The 21,508-nt window shown below is 36.5% G+C and overlaps 1 protein-coding gene across 1 annotated transcript in view; it reads right to left on the minus strand.

The window, feature by feature from the left end:
• The window catches only part of efr3a (EFR3 homolog A (S. cerevisiae)), an 87,181-nt gene that overhangs the window by 38,861 nt on the left and 26,812 nt on the right, over positions 1-21,508 (minus strand). Inside the window, exons 4-8 of the mRNA XM_036562446.1 lie at positions 19,633-19,760; positions 19,391-19,541; positions 13,650-13,771; positions 11,804-11,953; positions 1,624-1,731 (exon numbers count right to left, since the gene is read on the minus strand). Of these exons, the coding sequence (XP_036418339.1) occupies positions 1,624-1,731; positions 11,804-11,953; positions 13,650-13,771; positions 19,391-19,541; positions 19,633-19,760 (659 nt within the window). The remainder of the gene's footprint in view (positions 1-1,623; positions 1,732-11,803; positions 11,954-13,649; positions 13,772-19,390; positions 19,542-19,632; positions 19,761-21,508) is intronic.

A 21,508-nucleotide genomic window follows, 5' to 3' on the forward strand; every position in this document is an offset into this window, starting at 1 on the left:
CAATGCACATGTTTATGGGTGTTCACGCAACTACAAGCTTTTTTACGCAACAGCAGTTGATTTTTGGATATGTTTTTTATACATTTTTAAACATAATGCAGGTAAGGTTCAAGCTCATCTTTTCTAAGACTTGCTTACCAGACTAACCTGAATGTGTTCTAGTCAGTCTGTAAAACGTTTCACAGCTCACTTTGTTTGCTTAATTGTGTTCTGTTCATTTCTGACTAATTTCTGTTTGTTTAATTGATTTGCTGTCACAGCTACAGGCCAAAAATCTTGCTCATGGGCAACAACAGGTTCAAAATATGATAAGGTCTGCTGTCAGACTCTTCTTCATAACTTGTTCTGAAAGAAGTTCTTCGTATAAAAGTTATTTATTGTATTTATTTTCTGTTTTTGTATGTACTAATGATGGGTGGCTGCAAAGCAGTTGTTACTTAGCAACGGGTGCTCACTGGAATGACAGAGTTGACGCTGTACCGCTTCTAAGAACAGAACAGACTGTGATGATGAAATAACTGCTGTATAATGTAATTTATGAAGCATATTTTGGGTCAAAATGCCAATTTTATTAATGTCCCACACCTGTTATTTCAATCTTGCTGAATTACAAAATTGCATCTTTTCAATTGAAAATACTGTGTAGAAACGTTGAACCAAGACATATTTTAATAAATGCTGTTCCTGATCAGTGATTTCTGTCAATTTTTTTCTATAAATACATCTGTCTCATATATATGTCAATGTAACACTGATGAATTTACCTCCCCTTCTTTCCCCCAAATTCACACAAACCTACTTTTGATGGAAAGAGTAAGCGAATGTTTAAACTGAGTGAATGGAGAAGCTAGTTAGTCATGCTGGTTATTGAGTTCACATGAAAATTGGCTCTTACTCTCATTTCCCAAACTCAAATGAGAAAGCTGTTACCATAGCTGTGGCTGATACTGTTACAAGAAAATCAAGGCTACAAGCAAATAGCTTTGCTAAGTATTGGAGAGTGATAAATACTACACTTGCTAAGTGGCTGAATCAGTATTACTCTGCCAAAGAGACAGTGAGTGACCCATTCAAACTTTCCTTCTCTCAATTTGTATCTATGGTGGCACCATGGTCAAAACTCCAACATATACAATGCATATACTCCAATATATACAAGCTATGAGTTTGCTCAAGAGAACTTTGGAGACTGGAGGTAGTATTCTCAGATATTTACAAATATTTCAAAAACATAAACTGAGTAGCACCCAGTTTAGGCACATCCTCCCCATGTGACTAACAATGCTTTCTAAGGTTTGCCTCTTTGCTTTAAAGACTGTATTTACTGGGAACAGATCTGTCCTTCAAACTGAAGGTTTTTTTTCTATAGTGAAAGGCTTGTTATTTTAAGCTGTTTTGAACCTGACAGGTTTTTAGTCAGGGTTTACTTGGTATAATGCAATGACTTCAGCTAATAATGAGACTAAACTAAAATTCTCTACAAAACACTCGACCAGGATTGGGCACCCCTGCTGTAGAAACATCTGGTCCTGCTTTGACACAGCAATATCTCTAATGTCCCTGCAAAGGCTCTGGCAGCAGTGGTCTCATACAACAGATGTGTGACCATAAAAATGTACTTACACCAGTACTGGACGAACAGCATTGTTCATGTTGCCATAGGCAGCACGACCGAGCAACTCCCGAAAACAGCTTTCAGCTAGAGCTGCAGGGTTCTCCTCTCCTCCAGTCCTGAGAGAGAGAGAGAGAGGAGAGAGAGAGAGGAGAGAGAGAGAGAGAGAGAGAGAGAATTCTGAAGACTAGTAATAAGCAATGAAGTATGAGGAATTTTAATTTAAAGAATAAATGCTGAAAAAGTGAAATGTGTGGAAAAATGATACTTAAGATTTATAGCATGTTCACACTTGGCAGGTATGGTTTAAAATGCATCCCTTCACAAATGCTCTTTAAGTGCGGTTTATTAGATGTGTGGACATGCACAATGGACCAAAAAGGTCCATACAGACCAAACACAGAACAAACTGTTGTCTCCTCTCTGCAGACTAGAGAACTGCACAGGGACGAAATACTACCCCCACTCTGACCATCCTCTCGTATCCCAGTATTACCCAACACCGTATTCACCTCATATCCACATAACGCAACACCGTACCCACACAAAGTTTTGTAAAAGCAGTAAGTCATTAAAGCATAGGTTATTTTATTCATTTTATTATTTTACAGAGGCCTCTGGCTTGAGAAGCTGGTGCAGACCCAGTGGCAGAAATAACTGCCTGCATGTGTTCCTCATAACTCTATCAGCCTCTATCACTTACAGGAATTTAGCTGCTGGTTTTTGTGTTGTGGCCTTCAGGTGTACAGTTTTTGAACAACACCATCAATTTACAAGAAGAAGGAATCTGCACAGCTCAATGAGCTGAATATTCTCTAGGTCAATGACAAGCAGGGGTTTCAAAATAATAATTTAAAAATTCTTCTTAAAAAGGATGTGATATGCATTTTTATATCTGCAAGAATTTATCCTATATTTGAAGAACTGTTTTAGCATCAGGATCAATTGTATCACCCAGAAAACATCAGTTGGTGCAATCCCACAATAATTAAAAAGTATTACAACATAATATTAAAGTAAATTACAACTACTGCAAATGTGTACACGGGTCACTGATATGATATGCATTTTTTGAGTCAATTATTTTCCTAAAAAATAATTTAATAAATACATGACATAACAAATTACCCAACAATACCTCTTTTATGTTAAACAATTTTCAGTGCACCTGTATAAATTTCATTTTAATTACTTTTTGCCTTGAAAATTCTAAAAATGTCAGGTAGTGCAAACATCCAACCATATTTGTTGATTAAGTAAACTATCAAAAAAGGTAATTTAGTTATATAAAATTCTAAATGAAATAGTTTGCAAAATAAGGCAACTTTAAAAGTACTCACTGAAAAACTTTTATCTGCAAGTTCTTACTTCCTCAAATGTCAGGCAGCACAACCAAAAAACAAACTTTTATTTTACCTTCATGGTCAAGTAATGCCCAGGTCTGTAGTCATTTCACAAATTTTGGAAAAAAAATATTTTTGAATCATGGTTAGAATGTGTAATTATTACAATAACATTTATTTATTTGAAAAAAAAACGTAGGCAGAAACTTAACGTAGCCATAAGCTTATGGACAAAGGTTTCTATGAGTGTCTAAGTAGACACTTTAATTGTTTAATTTGAAATTTATCAGAAAAGTCAGGTGGCACAACCAAAAAGCCAAGTGGTGCAACCAGACCAGTACAGTTTTAATAACAGAAACAGTAAACTGAAAGCTTTGATAACACTAACTACATTTAAGATATAACATGCACATAGATACACATGCAAATATAACCCCATTTCCAAAAAAGTTGGGATGCTGTGCAAAATGTAAATAAAAACAAAATGCAATGATGTACAAATCATTTACACCCTGTATTTAATTGAAAATAGTACAAAGACAACATATCAGACATTGAAACTTAGAAATGTTATAGTTTTTTGGAAAAATATATGCCCATTCAGAATCTGATGCCAACAACACGTACCAAAAAAGTTGGGACGGGGCAACAAAAGGCTGGTAATGTTGTGTAATGCTTAAAAAACACCTGGTGGTTGATTAACAACAGGTCAGTAGCCTTATTGGATATAAAAAGATCATCTCAAAGAGGCTGAGTCTTTCAGAAGTAAAGATGAGGAGGGGTTCACCACTCTGCACGATCAAATAGTGCAACAATTCAAGAATAACGTTTCTCAACATAAAATAGCAAAGAACGGTACATAATAACATTAAAAACATTAACATTAAAAGATTCAGAGAATCTGCAGAAACCTCTGTATGCAAGGGACAAAGCCAAAAACAAGTATTTGCTGACCATGATCTTTGGGCCCTCAGGCAGCACTGCATTAAAAAAAAGGCATGATTCTGTAGTGGAAATCACTCAGAAACACTTATGAAAACCATGGTCTGTGAACATAGTTCATCACTACATCCACAAATGCAAGTTAAAACTCTAAAACACAAAAAATAAACCACATATAAACAGGATCCAGAAATGCTGCCATCTTCTTTGGGCCCGAGCTCATTTAAAATGGACTGAGGGAAGTGGAAAAGTGTTCTGTGGCCTGACAAATCAACATTTGAATTTTTTTTTTGGAAATCATGGACACTGTGTCCTCCTGGCTAAAGACCACTCAGCTCGTTATCACTGCACAGTTCACAAGCCAGTATTCATGATGGTATAGGGGTGCATTAGTGCACATTGCATGGGTGACTGGCACATCTGTGAAGGCACCATTAATGCTGAACAATATATACATGTTTTGGCAACATATGCTGCCATCCAGGCAACGTCTTTTTCAGGGAAGGCCTTGCTTATTTCAGCAAGACAATGCCAAATCACATTCTTCATGTATTACAACAGTATGGCTCTGTATTAAACGTTGCTAAACTGGTCTGCCTGCAGTCCAGACCTGTCCTCCACTGATAACATCTGCTGCATTATGAAATGAAAAATACAACAAAGGAGATCCAGAGTGGTTAACATGTCCCCGTCCCAACTTTTTTGGAACTCGCTGTCGGCATCAAATTCAAAATGGGCATATATTTTTCAAAAAATAATAACATTTCTCAGTTTCAACATCTGATATGTTGTCTTTGTAGTATTTTCCTTTAAAAAAATATGGTTTACATGATTTGCGTATCATTGCATTCTATTTTATTTACATTCTGCTCAGCGTCCCAACTTTTTTGGAAATGGGGCTGTATATAAGCAAATGTAAAAAATCCTTTTTCAAAAGATTTTTTAAAAAATGGTCATTTTAGAAAATGTATTTGCCATTGACCTATGAACTAGTCTTTGTCCTTTGTAATTTAGGTTACAAGTATTATTATAAAAACACATTTTCTGGGAACCTGGTGAACAGAACTACCCTAAACACGATTAAAAAAGACAATGACAAAGGTTTATGACCTTGGCACTGCACTGTGAAGGCCACTTGGGGTCTTCTTGGGGTCAAATACCCTGCCCCCACTTTTTCTTAAAAGAATTCCAGAATAAAAGTCCTATGTTGCTGGTTGTGCTGCATGACATTTGAGGAAATCAGAGTTTATGGACAAATGTTTTGCAAAAAGTTATAGTTAATAAAGTTAATTATTATTATTATTATTATTATTATTATTATTGTTGTTGTTATGTTATTATTATTACTACTATTATTGTTGTTGTTATGTTATTATTATTACTACTATTATTATTATTATTATTATTATTATTATTATTATGTTTAAAGACATACAATTAGGTCAAACTACTTTATTTAGAAATTTAGTATATTTAATCTGCATATATGGATGGACAGCTGCACCATCTGACCTTTTTAGAATGTGGTATATATTTAATAGATCATTGAATTGTAAATAATGGATCAAGAAGCATGGCATATCACTGACCCCCCTCGCTTACACACGAGAGTGTGAGAGAGAGAGAGAGAGAGAGAGAGAGAGAGAGAGGGAGGAGCTTAAAAAAAAACACACATCATCACACACACAGATATACATGTCCCACACCCCTCATGGATTGATGAAGGAACATCTGAAGAATAAAACATTCATGAGAGACCAGGCTATATTTAACATGAGGTCAGCTGAAAGAGCTTTAGGTAACATTAAACACACACACACACGCACACACACACACACACACACACACACCAGCCAATGCCACTCAGAATAGAGATAAACAGACACAAAATCTACCATTTATGGCAGTTAAAATGTGCTAGACAAAGGTTACACTGCATTTATGCAGATTTCATATTCATTTATTTCACTCTTTTGTATCCTCTCTTTGTCTCTCTCTCTCTCACACACATTCAGCTCACGTTCAGCCCCTGAAAAGCAATTAACAGGCTCAGATGCCCTTGACCAGTGAAAACGCACAGCTACAGGAGCCAGAACACAATAAAATCACATTCTCAATTTCCTCCACTACACATGAGTGTGTATATGTGTGCATGTTGTATTCCTCTATTTATAAGACAGCTTAGTCAGTGATGAATTATGTATTCAAGGTCAAAGGCTTGCAGTTAATGTCATTTTGAGAACATAATGTGAAATGTGTTAATGTGAGTCCTATTATTTATTTATGTGTAATTATATCAATAACTCAGACACATGCGTACATTGCAGACAGCTACTGAGTTATATCAATAATTCAGACACGTATGTTGCAGACACTTCGCAAATTAATCCAGACGAAATCCAGGTGCATCACTGACACAAATAAGACGTCATTAAATGTAAATGATTAACCAACTATCCGTTAACCAACAAACAATTGTTTGCTCAATGCTATTCGTTACAAAACATCACTTTTAACTTCATTTCATTTACTATAAACAAGAGTTCTTAATTGAATAGGTATGTTTATCATTTAAGTTGAAGAGGAATGCTGAAGGATGTACAAGAGGGAGCAATAGGCTATAGTCTTCCCTAGATAAGTCAACCAATAAAATGAACCACACAGCTAAAAGTAGTGGTGTTCTAAACCAGTTTCTGAGAAAATAAGAGCACAGTTACAACAATGTACCATTTTAAAAGCAAACTTCCACAAGCGCGAAGACAGAAGCTATTCATTCTCGAGAGAAAGCTTCTTTCTTTATTTCAGCAATAATCTCAAAATAAGTGTGAAATGTGAAAAATAAGGTGAATAGGTTATGTTCAGCACAGTTTTAGCCCATTTAGTTCCGCATTACATGGCCCATACAAAGAGCACTAATATTTGTGTGCAGTAATACAGAATTCAGTTGACTTGTGTGCTCATAAGTATGTGTACATCCAGAATTTACCTCATCCAATCACACTCGTAACAGCAAGAATATATTTTATAACTGATACTGTGATGGGTCATGTCCTTGATTTTTGTTTTTGATACCAGTACTGAGACCTTGAGTATGAGGTGATACGAATATGGTATTTTTTCTTTAAAATGTTTTAGAATAAACAACTTTTAATTAAAACTGTTTGCTTAAGGTGACCACCTCAAAAGTACTCGAACTGTTCAAACGCTCTACAGGAAGGAATACACAGCCAACAACATGACTTAGCCTGTGTTCACATTAAGTGCTTTTTCCTCAATCTTTTTACCCTGTTAGTTCATGCCCCTGGTCATAATAAGCTCAATTCATCATACGGTGTTTAAAAGACAAAAAGCTTGTTTTCTCGTATTTTTACACTGAAGCGTAATGACTTTTTCCCATCTCTAAAATGTCTTCTGATTTTTGATTATGTCACCGTGCTCTAGCTGATGGGGGAAAAATAATATTAAACAATATTATCATGCTTCGCATCCGCCTGCCACCACCTCCATCTATCACAACAGAAAACGCTCAAAGACTCTCCCTGATACACTGTCTTACCTGGAAACATATCACCAGATGGAAAATTCGCTATGATTTCAGATTCACGTTGTTGTTAAAAAACTTTTTTTCATCACAGCACAATACTTTTAAAAGCTGAAAATAATTCCTTGTCATAATGTGAAATTGATTTAATCTTTACTATTATAAATAACATATCTAATCTAGATAGCTAGCTGCTATACAGGCAGAACTCAGCTAATATTGCTGTTACTGTGTTCACATTGTGTAAGCTGCTTGTTTTTTTTCATATCAATGCAAAAAATGCTCCAGGCAGCAATTTTCCAAAAAAAGAAGCCCAGCTTAACACAAAACTACGACATTTTATATTCAGTTAAACTGTTTTAATAAAAAAAAATAAATAAAAAAATCACTTGTGCAAAAGTATGCACAACTACAACTTAAAGCACATTGTAAAAGCATGTCAAATTTAAAAAAAGAAGGAATTGCAATGTTGGATGCACTGATATGGAAATTGTTGTCTCACAGCTTTTGAAGGCCCCATAATAAACCAGTGTCTTAACAGTAAAAGTGAATAAAACATTATGTGTACATATTATTTATTACCATTTGTTACCTTTTCCTGATCCTGAACCGTACACGAGGGATCAGATGAACTTTCTTTACTTCTAACGGTTCCGGGACTAGATCTAGCTGCTGTACGGTAATATCCAGTCACTTTAGCTAGGTTGTTTTTCTGCAGTAAACAAGCTAAAGTTCCAAAGTACAACACTTATTTTTGGTTCCACACACTCAAGCTAAACTTAACGTGAAGCCATATATTACGTAAAGCAAGCATTACATTGCTCTGCAGAAAGCAAACTAACAGGCAACTTCTTAATAAATCTCTCTCGCTCTCTCTCACAAACAGAAAAACAAACTACTGGGGTGTGCATAGTTTTTAAAGGAACATGATCCTTAGTTTCCCAACATATTTACAAGCTTTTAAACGTAAATTAGGCCTGTCTAGCTCTCTTTCAGTCCTCTTTCCAACATGGCGGTTATCCCCTTTAACACCATTGCCACTGGGTTAATTGTCAACTATCAATGATATCACCCTACTGCCCAGGCCTACTGGCCATTCCTTTATGTCTACTGTCTTGGTGGACTGCTTCAGATGCAACGGACTAGACAGCAGGAGGTGATCGAGGGTCCTATGTAATCTCAATTTCATTTGAAACGTGCCATTTAACTAAATGTTAATGTTAGCATCGTTTACACTGTTTGTACGCTGCGATATCTGCACATATTTATGACATAGTGGTATAATGGTTTTATAAAACGCATATCAGAAGAAGCATTTTAACTGGTATACCAAATGAACCTGTATATTGCTCACTACTACAATAATGAGTAACAGTCTGGTGCAGTCTCTAATACAGATCAATCAATCTGATAGGCTTCCAGCTCCTTATCATCAGCCACTGCAGAGAGACTGAGATGCCCTTACGCACACATCCAGTCCATTATCTGTACACATTGACTTTCCATGCATACACACAAAAGCCACTTATTATCTAGGACCCATTCGCATTCTGGACATTGATTCCCAATGCACACATGCCACCACACATTCACACACCGACACGCACACACACACACACACAGAAAGACAAGGACATACAAAATCAGATATGTCTGAATGTTTCTATACATGCATTTATGCTTCTGGTATCAGCATGATCTGACTTTCTCTTCCTTTACTCTCCCTCTCTTCTGTTGCTACGACTCCCTCTCTCTCTTGCCATTTCAGCTTTTGTGAGCTAATTCGTTCCACGCTTCCAATTTGACCTGAAAATACATTGCGCCTCTAACCTCTATAAACGGCTCAGAATAGCAATCCTAAAAGGAGGCCCCAGTGTAACACGGCACAACACAATAAGTCTGCACGATACGCTTTGAATTTCTGCTGAAGCACAATGAAACAGAGGTAATGGAATCAAAGCTATAAATGGTGGCCTTTTTCACTGATGGAAAAAGGCTCTGGATTTGCAGCACTCTTATTGAGCTTCTTTTTTGTCCATTGCTTGCAAAATGTTTCTAGCAAAAAACAAGAAGAAAACACATGATCTTTTTGTCCAAAGAACAGAGCAAGATTTTAAAACTGTAGCAAGAGCTTTTTATTCTCTTTTATTCCTATTTATTTGCCAAATAATGACACATGAACTCCCTATTTTTGTCTAAAGTAAATCTAGTCTAATTTAACAGTAAAACCCCTAAGTATTTGGACTGTAACAGACTCTGCTGTTCTGGTTCTGCACTCCAGCTTATTGGATTTGAAATGACTGAGGTTAAAATGAAGAATGTTAATATCTTCGTTGGGTGAATTGTGCAGTTATATGAAAAAAATTGAACACCCATAGTCAAATTATAAGTTTTGTTGATTCTCTAAGGGCACAAACTTACATATGACATTTTTCTGCAAATTCTAATGCACTATTTTTTACTTAATTGTATAAACATATTGATAAACAAACAAACAAACAAACAAAAAGCATAACATTTAAAATGTGGCATAACCTTTGCACAGGCAACATATTTTTTTCCAATACAGGGTGATTCAAAAAGATTCATCCCATTTCAAAGCGCAATATTTTTACAACTGTGAGGGGCCTAGGAACCAATCACATACCAACTGAAGGAGAGGGTCATAGAGTTTCTGACTGTCACCGGAAGATTGCTCCCTTCAGCCTGTGAGGAGATGGCGACCCCTGAGCAGAAAGCGTTTTGCGTTCTCCACTTCAATAAGAGTGAATCAGTAATAACTGCACAGTGACAGTGCAGTGAGCCACCAACAGCTCAGAGCATTCGTCGTTGGTTCCACAACACTGGATGATCTCCAAAATCGCATTGAAAGAGCCGTGAGTACAGTGACACCCGACATACTCAATCGAGTATGAGATAAATTTGACTATGGTGTTGATGTTGTCCGTACAGCAGGTTCATATTGAGCAATTGTAAAATTACATAATATACTTTATCTAAACCATTTACAATTTACTGCATTGTTCTGTAACGTTTTACAAGTGAAATAAATCATTTTGAAATCGGATGAATCTTTTTGAATCACCCTGTATTTTAAATTTAGCAAATAAACAGTAACTGTGAATTAGAATGTGCAGTTCTCTATAGTGGCTGTGTGCTTATTTTCAAAGCATGTCATTTGACCAGTAGCAACCAAATTCTTGCCTAAGACTGTATTGGAATCCAGCACTTTTTATAAATTGGTCAGTTATAAACAGGACCATCAGTTTTATTACATGGAAAATGTTTCATGCTACAAGCACACAATAATTAAAAAATAACTACATTTTAAAGTTATTCATGCCTACTGAAAACATGTATAATCTAATCTTTGTTCTTGGTCACCCATACACACTTAGACCTTGAATTCAAGGTCTTTTTGATAAACAAATGGATATTATTATGAAAATAACATGTTCATGGCTTTCCTGGGGTCATATCACTTGATTTGGTAAACTGAACCAGCTTAGCTGCCAGGAAGGTCTTCTTTACGATGCAATACAACGTCTTTCCTAAAAGCATGTCAGAATAAAAGTCCTTTGTTTATGTTTGTGTTTTGTGACATCAGAATCTACAGACAAAAGTTTTACAATGACTTCAGTACTTTCAAAGCTGCCCTATTTCACGATACATTTTTTTTTTGAGGTTTCAAACAGAATAATATCAAACTGTTTTATTTAGAACTTAAATAGTGCACTTAATCTGAAAACATGGTTAGGTGGTCAAACCACCTGACATTTTTAGACTTTCTACAGCATTTTTACAGCATTATAGACTTTTTACTCTAATGCTGCCTATGATACAGCAAAAGTACTGACTGAAAGTGTATGTTTCTGCAGATGTATAGTATTCAGTGAGTACCCTAGTCAATTTTTCCCCAGTCCTCATCTCCTGCATTTTTCATAACCAACTTTTTTTTGTTTTGTTTTGTTTAAGCCCATGCCTACAGCTACAAATAACAAGACAAATAACAAGTTTTAGCCTTTCAAGCAACTAATGCTGGTTTGTTTAGGCAACTGGTGAATAAGCAGTGTCATTATCTGAATCAGTTTATTTAAAGCAATGTTGCAGCCCCCAGATTTAAAAAAATGAACATCATTATTTTTTACAAAAAGCTGAAAAATGTTCTTTTCCGCAAAGTGTCTTTTTGCTCTTTCAAGAGTTTTCAAGGTCTAAAGAAAATGTGGTACACAGTCAGATGCTTATTGTGACACACAAAACGGGTGACATATCACACAGAGCATGAGTGTACTTCTATGACTCATTTTGTCCTTAATCGCAGACTTATGTTTGTGTCGTTGTGTGTGCATACGCGTGTGTGTGTACCTGTCTGTGTCATCGTTATCCTGCATGTTGAACAGCATGGAGGGAATGAGCTTGTCCATGTGTTGAGGTTCCCAGATGATGGCCTGCAGTTCATCATTCACAGTTTTTCTCACCACTCCCTGCAAGCCTTTAATACCAGCTATACGGATCCTGCACGCCCACACACAAACCAACACAAATACAGACGCCCACGGAAACAAACACACACTTACTTAAGTTTACAATAAAAGGCAACACAATAGAGCTAAAATATTTGTCTGAGACCGATTAGCCTCAGGTGTAGAAATCAATTCTACAATAACTGGATAAGGTTCAGTGTTTCACATTTGGCTTTCTTATAGCCCATCTCTTTGGGCTATTAAGACCTACACTGACACAGTTCCTTTTGAATACTTTTGTGTTTTGCACTTTATTTTTATTTGTTTTGGACAGAACCATAAAGTATTTTATATCCCCAGATTCAGCACAACCTCAGCTAATAAAGTCATTCAATAAATATTTCTACACACTATAAACAAGCTTAATTTTTTTTGCAGTTTTAGAGGTTTTTACTGTTACACCATGATCATCAAAAGAAAATTGTACAACAAAAACCTGCACAAAACCCTTTGAACTTAAACACAAGTTATCTGAAGTTCTTACTTATTTTTGTTCATAAGTTATGCTCTCTTTACTGGGCACGTGTCCCTGTGCCTTTTGTGTGGAGCACTGCTTGTATAAGAAAGTTCTTTTGGCATTTTCAAAAGAACACTTTGCAGACCTCCACACAAGAAAGGAGTTTTTCATATTTATTTTTTACACAGTCTGTTTCATCTGCATCATGATGCCAATATCACTCACATCTTCTAATTAACATGATTCAGAATCTGAAGAGTCGTCACACTGTGTGTTGTTTCGTGCTGCGACAGCAGTTCTAGAGCCTCGCCTACAGAAAACATCCTCTTAGCCATATTTTTTGTTTTTCTGTTTTTGTTTTATCATCTTGTATTTCTTTTTCTTCTGTCTTAAAGTTGGCAAAAAACACTCCCACCATGACTTTCCCTAATTCAGAAACTCTGATGGGCAGACACAGCCTGACAAAAGCCATTTTGGACACCTGCTTTTTGGCGCTGTGAAAATTTCTGCAACATCAAGAAACTTACGACTCCAGGTTCTTTATAGTGGTAGTGAAAACCTACATACAAATTGGTTATTTGGACCATTTGTAAATGTTACTAGCTAAATCAGCATGCTTTTGCCCAGTCCTAGCAGCTGCTCAATGAATTTGTAGTAATGTACTCATCTCAAGCACTGTATTCATAAGCTACTACTGTTACATTGTTTATTGATGACTGACTGCTCTAACTGTCACTACATGCTAAATTAACAAGCGCTATCATTTACATATGTAGAGTCTTATTGGGTCTTTGCTTGGAGACCAAACAATGCATTAACCTGTTTATCCAGCTTTTAGTATTTCTTAGTAAAGGAATAAATTGATGAATAAATTAATTAAAAAGGTATTTAAACTTAATTAACAATTAACAACTGAGAGCTGACAAATTAGGATATTTTTATTTATCTAAAATCTGCTGATCTCTATGCTACAAGGAAATGCTGCTATTAGCATTGTGTCTGCAGTTGGTTACTGTGGGGCATGGTTCATGTTTAGACAGAATCTGTTTGCCTATATAGTTTGGTTCAAATTGTCACGCCTGGTTACAGCTGTATCACAACTTTAAATAGCCCAATCCAGTACTACTAGTTTACTTTTACTAGTTTCTACTGTTTTTTTTTCCCCTATGGTCCTGTAAGATTGCTACTTACAAAGTGAATTCTATTAAGCACAACTTTTATAAGCACAAACCTGGTGCGTGTCTCTGGGTCTTCATGTGTAGAGTGGCACATTGCACTGAACTGCGAGACGAAAAAGTCGTAACGGCGATGATATGAGGGCGTATCCTCCTCAATGTTTGCAAACTTCACAAACTGTACAAGAAAAAAAACAATATATGCACATTTTAACTCCACTTTCAGATGGGAAAAGAAACGTTTTGCTAAATTATATCATTACATTCAAAAACACACATAAGCATGGTACAATACTGTTTATCAACTGAGAATGAAAAGCTATATATATATATATATATATATCATATTTTTGGATTATCAGTTATTTTGTTTTCTACTTCATATTGTATAACATTTTACATTAAAAAGTCAAACCATGCTTTACTTACATTTTAGTGACCCCTTTATTTTAAATACATACAATTACAAAAATATATAAAAAATTGTTTTCCATTGCAAGGGCTCAACTGTTACAGGTAAATTGGCCTTAGCAATACTGATATCAAAGAAGGCTACAAATGATCCATCTAACCAACTACTGTACTTACTTACTGTGAGCATTCTTACTAATCAGTTTCAGAGTTTCTGTTGATAGGTGTGTCAGCATCATGAAGTTTTAGCTGATGATTGAATGCCATATAATTAGTTGCGATTAACAGTTTGTCTTTTGTGTTCACTGTATGCAACTATTGTCTATACAAGGTTGAAGTGATGAATTTGTCTTATTATCTTGCTTCCTATCTGTCAATACTTAATATCTCCTAACTGATGAGACAGTTTGAGCTCAAATAAACAAACATTACTCACCACTAAAGGCGTTTCAGCACCAGACATTAGAACATTTGTTGTTTTCTTAACACCCATGATGCGTCTCAACGAATGCATTCCTGCTTACTTTTATTTACATGCATTTGCCTCAGCAAAACAAAATGCACCTAATTTGCATTGTTTGTTGTGACATAACCATATGACTGCTACTGAGGAAAATAATTACCAAAAAGTATGAGGACACCCCTCCTAATGAAGCAGCAGATCACAGAACAGGGCTGTTGAATGCTGAAATCTGCAGCATGTAAAAATCACCTATCCTTTGTTGCATTACTCACTACAGAGTTCAATGGAACTGTGCATGGGGAGCTTGGTGAAATGGGTTTACATGCTGGACAGCTGTACACAAACCTAAGATGACTATGTGTAATGCCAAGCATCAGCTGGAGAGGTGTAAAGCACACCACCACTGGACTCTGGAGTGATGAATTAATTCTGCCCATATTGTGCTACCCTAACACACACAGATGCACACATACATGCACACACTTGCAAACACAGTGGGAGAGTGTGAAAAGTGAACTCATTATTAAGTTCTCTCACTGAAAGAGGAAGTTATCTATATCAGCCGGAGATGGGAGATATGCCACTACAGGTAGCTGTGTGATTCACAACTATGTGCGAAACTGAGTGAGTATGTGTTCCTAAGCAGGGGTGGAGTGGACAATATCACCATATGTTATTGCAATGAATAACATCAATATGCTTTTCTGAGTGTATAGTGGGAATAGTCAGTGCTTCTAGAACACTAAACATGTATCATAACAATTATAAGCCAATTATAGAGAGTGTGTGCAATATCTGAAAGCTGTGAATCAGGCAACACGCTTGAGTTTATGTTCAGAAACATAAAAAACTTTGTTCTTGGTTTGGTTTGGCAGTTGGTATGTCTTGGTATATCCATGATATGATACAGCTATTGTTATTCTGTTTTGTGCACTTTACTCTTGGTATTGAGGACTTGGACCGTGTGTCATTTACTGGGTGCTCTCTTGTTTTTCTTTTAACAGAGTAGCAACACTAAGGAGGCACTCACTTTGAGGATTCATTACCATTATATATTCGGAAAATACTGTGATACTGAATTTCATCAATATTGCCCAGCACTACTTACAGGTTTTCAACTTGTTTGCAAGGCTCAGAAAAACTGAATCGTCATAGATATTATGTATCATGGAAATGTCTTTAAGTTTTGTAATTCTGGCAGATCATTCACCCTGTTCTCAAGCTGTAGAGTGGACAATCTGTGCAGAGGTAAATCTCTACATTGTGGCCTTCTCAGCCCTCAGCTCAAACTGCTCCAGCTAACAACACTGCTTTGTTTCATTCCTAGTTCATTGGTGTCAGCCCAGAGAAAAAGTCTTCTCTATCTTTCTTTGTTCTCCTATGCCTCAGTGTCTGCTTATGTCTCTCTTCCTCACTATCTCTCTCTTTGCCTCTTCTTACTTTGTATCGTATTCATTCACTCCGTCTCTCTTTCTCTCTGAAAGGCTACATTGTCTGTAGTGTGCAGTGTATGTGAAAGGGTTGCACCTCAGTGGGACAGCAGATAAACTGTGTGGGACTAAAACAAACCACAACACACTGTACAGCTACTCTAAACATCTGCACTGCCAAACCTCTGCTCGTGCTTTTCTGGACTATAAAAGTGTTGCAGAACGTATTGAACTTATGTTTTTACTAACTGTCCCTGGGCAGGGACAGTTAGTTATTGGATTTATTTAACATTTGAGGTTTATACTGATCAAAAAGAAGACTTGAACAAACACATGGGCATTCAGACAATGGCAAGCGGTTTTCATTTTTTACAATTATTTCATTTTTGTATCAAGCATTGTGATACTACACTTGATATGCCAGTACTTAAGTCAAAATTATGGTATCATGTCAACCCAAGACTTAACCTACAGAGCTATAGGTACTGTATTCTCTATATTGTTGCTGTTGGGTTACAAAGCTCTATTTTTCTTGATTTTTTGTTTTTTTTTCATAATTTGAAAACTCTAGCTCTTCTTTACCTTGTGTGAAAGCTTGATGATGAATGGGCCAGAAGAAAAAGTCTAAAAATAAAATTGTTACATTAATTTACATTTAAATTTAAGAAAGTTTTTTTCCTTCTACTGTAAAGTTATCATATTGGTGATACAAATTTTTGGTCCAACAGCAACTATATATTGTTAAACCTGTACATACTGAAAGAGTGACTTTGACTATACTTACAATATTACTCAATCTGTACATACTGACAATCTGTGTATAGTGTATTTTGTACCTTTAATCTCCCTGTACTATTTTTATGTTATTCTTTTTTACTCTCCTACTTTATTACTGTTTTGTCTCTTTCTCTCTCCTCTTATCACTTTACTTAATTTATTACTTGTTACTATGTCTGTCCTAATGGCAGCAACTGCCAAGACAAATTCCTTGTAAATGATATCTTGCTTGGCTAGTAAGACCATCCATCGTATTCTGACTCAGTGAGCACCTCCTCTTGGTTCACTAATAGAGCAGAAATTTCAATCAGGGATTTGGACAGCCGTTTCTGTTTGTAAAATCATTAATAATTTATGGTATTCATTTATCATGTATACTATGTTTGCCTTGACTCAGATTTCTCCTTCTAAATATATCATATTCCAAATACCACTAAGAGCCAAAACATTAGTTTTGATTCTGCTGCTTCCAAAAAAAATCTATCGCAACATTCCTTCATTCAGATTTCTTTATGAATTTTAGAAGCCTTTCTTTCACGTTTTAAAACTAGCTCACCCAAAATATCTGCCTTCTTTCTTGAAATCTTGATCTAATTTTGATATCAAAAGGCTGTTGTGTTGTGTTTATTGTGATCAAAAGAAGTCTGGTAAAACAAATGTGAAAATTAAATGCATGCTGTTACTAAGTGGGTGTTGGTTGATGCAATTCTGACCAGAATAATGGGAGAGAAGAGAGAGAGAGAGAGAGAGAGAGAGAGAGAGAGAGAGAGAGAGAGAGAGAAAGGGAGAGAGAGAGAGTTTAAGAGAGACAGATGGAAAGATTAGGCTCAAAAAAGAAATACTGAAAAACATACTTTCCTGACAGAGTCAGAATGCTGACAGCAAAACTTTTCAAGCAAATTTCACACCTTCCACCCACCTTTTTGCCAATTCTATTAGCCCTCCCTTTCTCTCCTCTCCTCTTCTGCTGTCTCTCTGGACTCCTTTCCCGTTCCCTACCCTCTCCCTCCCTCGTTCACTCATCACTTTCTCTCTCTCTCTCTCTCCAACCAACCTTCCAACCTCTGTTAAATTATGCAGCATGTCTCCCGTCCAGAGGCACCACTTGAGATCCCTCTAAACTAACTCTGACAAAGAACATACTCGCTGAAGGTTAAAGGCATTAGCCCAGCATGCTGGGTTTCTGTCTCGCTCTCACTGCTCAGACTGCTGTGTTTCTGACTGTCTCTCGCCCTCTCTCTGTCTCTGCTGTCTGTCTCTGTCTCCCTGCTCACCTGCTTTTCCAAAACTTCTGCCTCTCTTCCAGCACTTGTAGCTAGAACAAGATCTCAAAGTAAATAAGCCATGTAGGAAAGTGTAAGGAGAAGAAAGGCGCAAACTCTCATTTTCTGCGACAGCAATAACTCAATAAAACATGTTTTGTGCTCTATTTGAGCCAGACACTAAAAACTATTTATGTGGTTGTTGTTAGAGTTTACCTGAAATGTCAAATATGTTTTTCAAACATTAATGTGGCTTTCAGTTTCAGGTTTATAGCTTTCTCTCTCTTCCAGGAGAGAGGAGTCTGATCTTGTCTGATTGGAAATAACTGCCTGGGGTTGTTGCCAAGATGGCCCACCAAGTGAACAGATTTTCCTATAAGGACTTTGGCACTGTACAGTACAGTGGTTATGACAGGACAACTCCAGCATTCAAGAGGCCAAAGCACCCATCAGAGAAAATCAAGCAAACAGCCCAAGCAAATAAAGTTTACATGTTTTAGTTCATTTTCAAATCTTTAAAAGGCTATGCTATATATATTTATAGTTTGGCCATTTTAAAAGGTTTTGATTACTTCATTAATCGTCAAAAGAATAACTTGTAAAATCACTGGTAGACAAAAGTGACGGCCCTTATAAAGATTAAGGCCTCTCAGCAGAAATGCCTGTGCAATAGAATGAAAAGTGTTTTATGACTGTATAATGTGTGTTTGTGTTTACGTCCGTGTGAGTATGAGTGTGTAAAAGTCAATGAGGACACTCAGTAGAAATGCCTCCATAATCCATAGCATAAACTGAACCCCTGTCTGAAAGATCAGTGCATAAGCATTCTGTGTGGAGAGTAATGAGATACAATTACACATACTTGGGCTGCCAAAATGAAATTCACCATTCTAATATTAATCAAATCAAAAATGCACATTTGAATGTAGAAAATGTCCATTCCAATGTTTAAAGGGAAGAACATACCATTGCTGACGATGAACAAAACAACAACAATGTATATTGCCTTCAATTTGAGATTTTGTATTCATTGTTTGGGAATATTTGCAAACATCAGGCAGCTTTTTAACAATCCAAAATAAAGCAATATGTCTGCTTTACAGGCATGAATAACAGTAAAGGGCATGAAGACATTCTCATATGAGGTAATTAAATAACCAACTTTAGACAGCAGATGTCTTCTGACAAGCTAATGCTCCATATGTGGATGCTTAGTAGCACAGAAAGCTAATAATTTTGTAAAATGTATAAGGCAGTAAAGTGCTAGTTTAGCTGCATGGCTAAGCAGCACCACAGCTGCAGCCAACCACACACTCAATACTGAGAATTAGGGGATACTTGATCATTTATGTTGAGCACTTTGTAGATTTAGCAGACATAATGTTGACTTAGAAATCTGGCATTTTGTTATGTATCCTACTTGTTTTCTTTGCAAAATAATAATAACAACTTACAGAATTGGTGCCCAGCACTTGCAGATCTGGTTCCTTGGACTCCAGAAGCTTGGCAACCATGTGAAGGAAACTTTCCACAAATGGTTTAATACTCTGAGAGTGACAGGCCATCAGCAACTGATCCAGCGCTTCCATCGCAATCACCACATACCTATACATGTGTGCACACACACGTTCAGTCATACTGCTTCAAGTACATGATAACTAAACATCAGTACTGGCAGACTGTGTGTGTATCGCACCCGTAGCGGTGTCGGACCACATCTCTGCTGAGGCGCTCTGCGAGGTATTCTCCAATCCGGTCCAGCTTCTCTGGAGCAGATACAGCAAAAAATGTCAACTTCTCCATATCAGACTTCACCAATCCATCCTACGGAGAGAGAGAGAGAGAGAGAGAGAGAGGGAGAAAGTGAGAAAGTTTAGCTGTGGGAATCCCACTGGGCTCATATCATTACTAATCATGAAAGTCAGCAAGAGCAGCTTTAACCCATAATCCCCCTGGAGCGCTCCCCACCTACAGCTCTCAAACTGATAATTTACTTAATGAGCTTCTGACCAGCACAACACATCACTGCCCTAAGCAACACCAGCAGTGTAAGTACTGTGACATTCGTGTCACAACGTCATCATATCACTCACATTAAAAAGAACCCTCAAGAAGCCTCAGTCTGTGTGTGTGTGCTGAGCAGGAATACGTGTATGTTTCTCCATCACTGTAGGGGTGCCGTAAATGGGTAGAGGGAGCAGGGGTTGAGATATTGAAATTATTCCAAGGGTCCCAGCGAGAGGCACAAACTTGGTTGAACTTGGTTGTTGGTGAACTTGGTTGTTTTTTTGTTTCTTTTGTTTTTGCAAGAATTTGCATGAATCGCCACCATGTTTCTTCAAGAAGACTAGCATATCAATTCATGTTGAACACTGTGTGCCACTTTTGCCAGGTTTTGTGTTATTAGGTTAAATTTCCTGACTTGAAACTTGGACAACATGAAATAATGTAGAAATAATAGTGACTATAATGAATAATGAATATAATGTATATAATGAATAATGTAATCAGAATTGCACCTCTTGCGATAAGAATATTGCATAAATCTGACATAAAATTGTTCAGTCCTACCATTTCAACCATTCAACAATACACACAAACCCAAATATGCATATATTAAGGTCGATTTTGCTAATTATTTTAATAATATTAACTGAACAGCAAACATGGATATGCAATTTGAGACCACAATCCGTGCATGGTCTTTTCAGTGTGTGTGTGTTTGTTATCTGTTGTACCATCCTTCACCTCTTTGTCATTGGTCAGTTTCTGACCACAGGATCAGAGTCACCTGGATAGTTTTGGTTGATAGACCATTGTGAAGATGTTTAATATAAGCAATAACTCTTTTCAGCTCAGTCTTTAGGCATAATCCTAAAATTTAACACTCCTAATAGAAAAAAAAACAAAGACTTTTTCAGACATTTTATGAGCTTACATTTTTAAAATATATTTTAAGACTTTGTAACACTTCAGTTTGAGTACAATATTCCCCGTAATAGAAAGGAAGCTTGCTAAATGCTATAGCATTCAAAGTTTTCAAATGGAAATGCTGTCAAAAACAAAACTCCATGTTCTACCAATTTTTAGTGTTTTTGAGTTTTTCTCTAATAAAGCAGTAGTGCAACATAACCTGCTTTGCTGTGTTAAGATGTCATGTTCTCTTGACCACTGTAGGTGAAGAAGAAAGTGGTCCAGTGTTCACTATCTATTTCAATGTATGGTGGTCAATGTATCTGTGGTCAATGGTGGTCAATGGTGGTCAATGTATCTGTCATATCACTATTGTCTGAACAAACCACGTAGTTGTTTTTCAGTTTTTGACATCATTTGAAAATGCCCGTTGCCCTTTACACTGGGTGTAATTTTAATGATGAATGGACCAACAAAAATGGGCCAAGCTTACAAAATTCTAGTCCATTGGCTTGATACATCTAAAGTATGTTTTTCGTCCTCCTATAACATTATCATTTTGGAGATACGAGGTTCTGTTTCAACAGCAGCGATATATTAGTCAAAAAATATATATATAGAAAAATATATATATAGAATTTTGCTTCTACTGCCAAAAT

The sequence above is a fragment of the Colossoma macropomum genome, unplaced genomic scaffold, assembly GCF_904425465.1.
Source record: "Colossoma macropomum unplaced genomic scaffold, Colossoma_macropomum, whole genome shotgun sequence".
Taxonomy (NCBI): domain Eukaryota; kingdom Metazoa; phylum Chordata; class Actinopteri; order Characiformes; family Serrasalmidae; genus Colossoma; species Colossoma macropomum.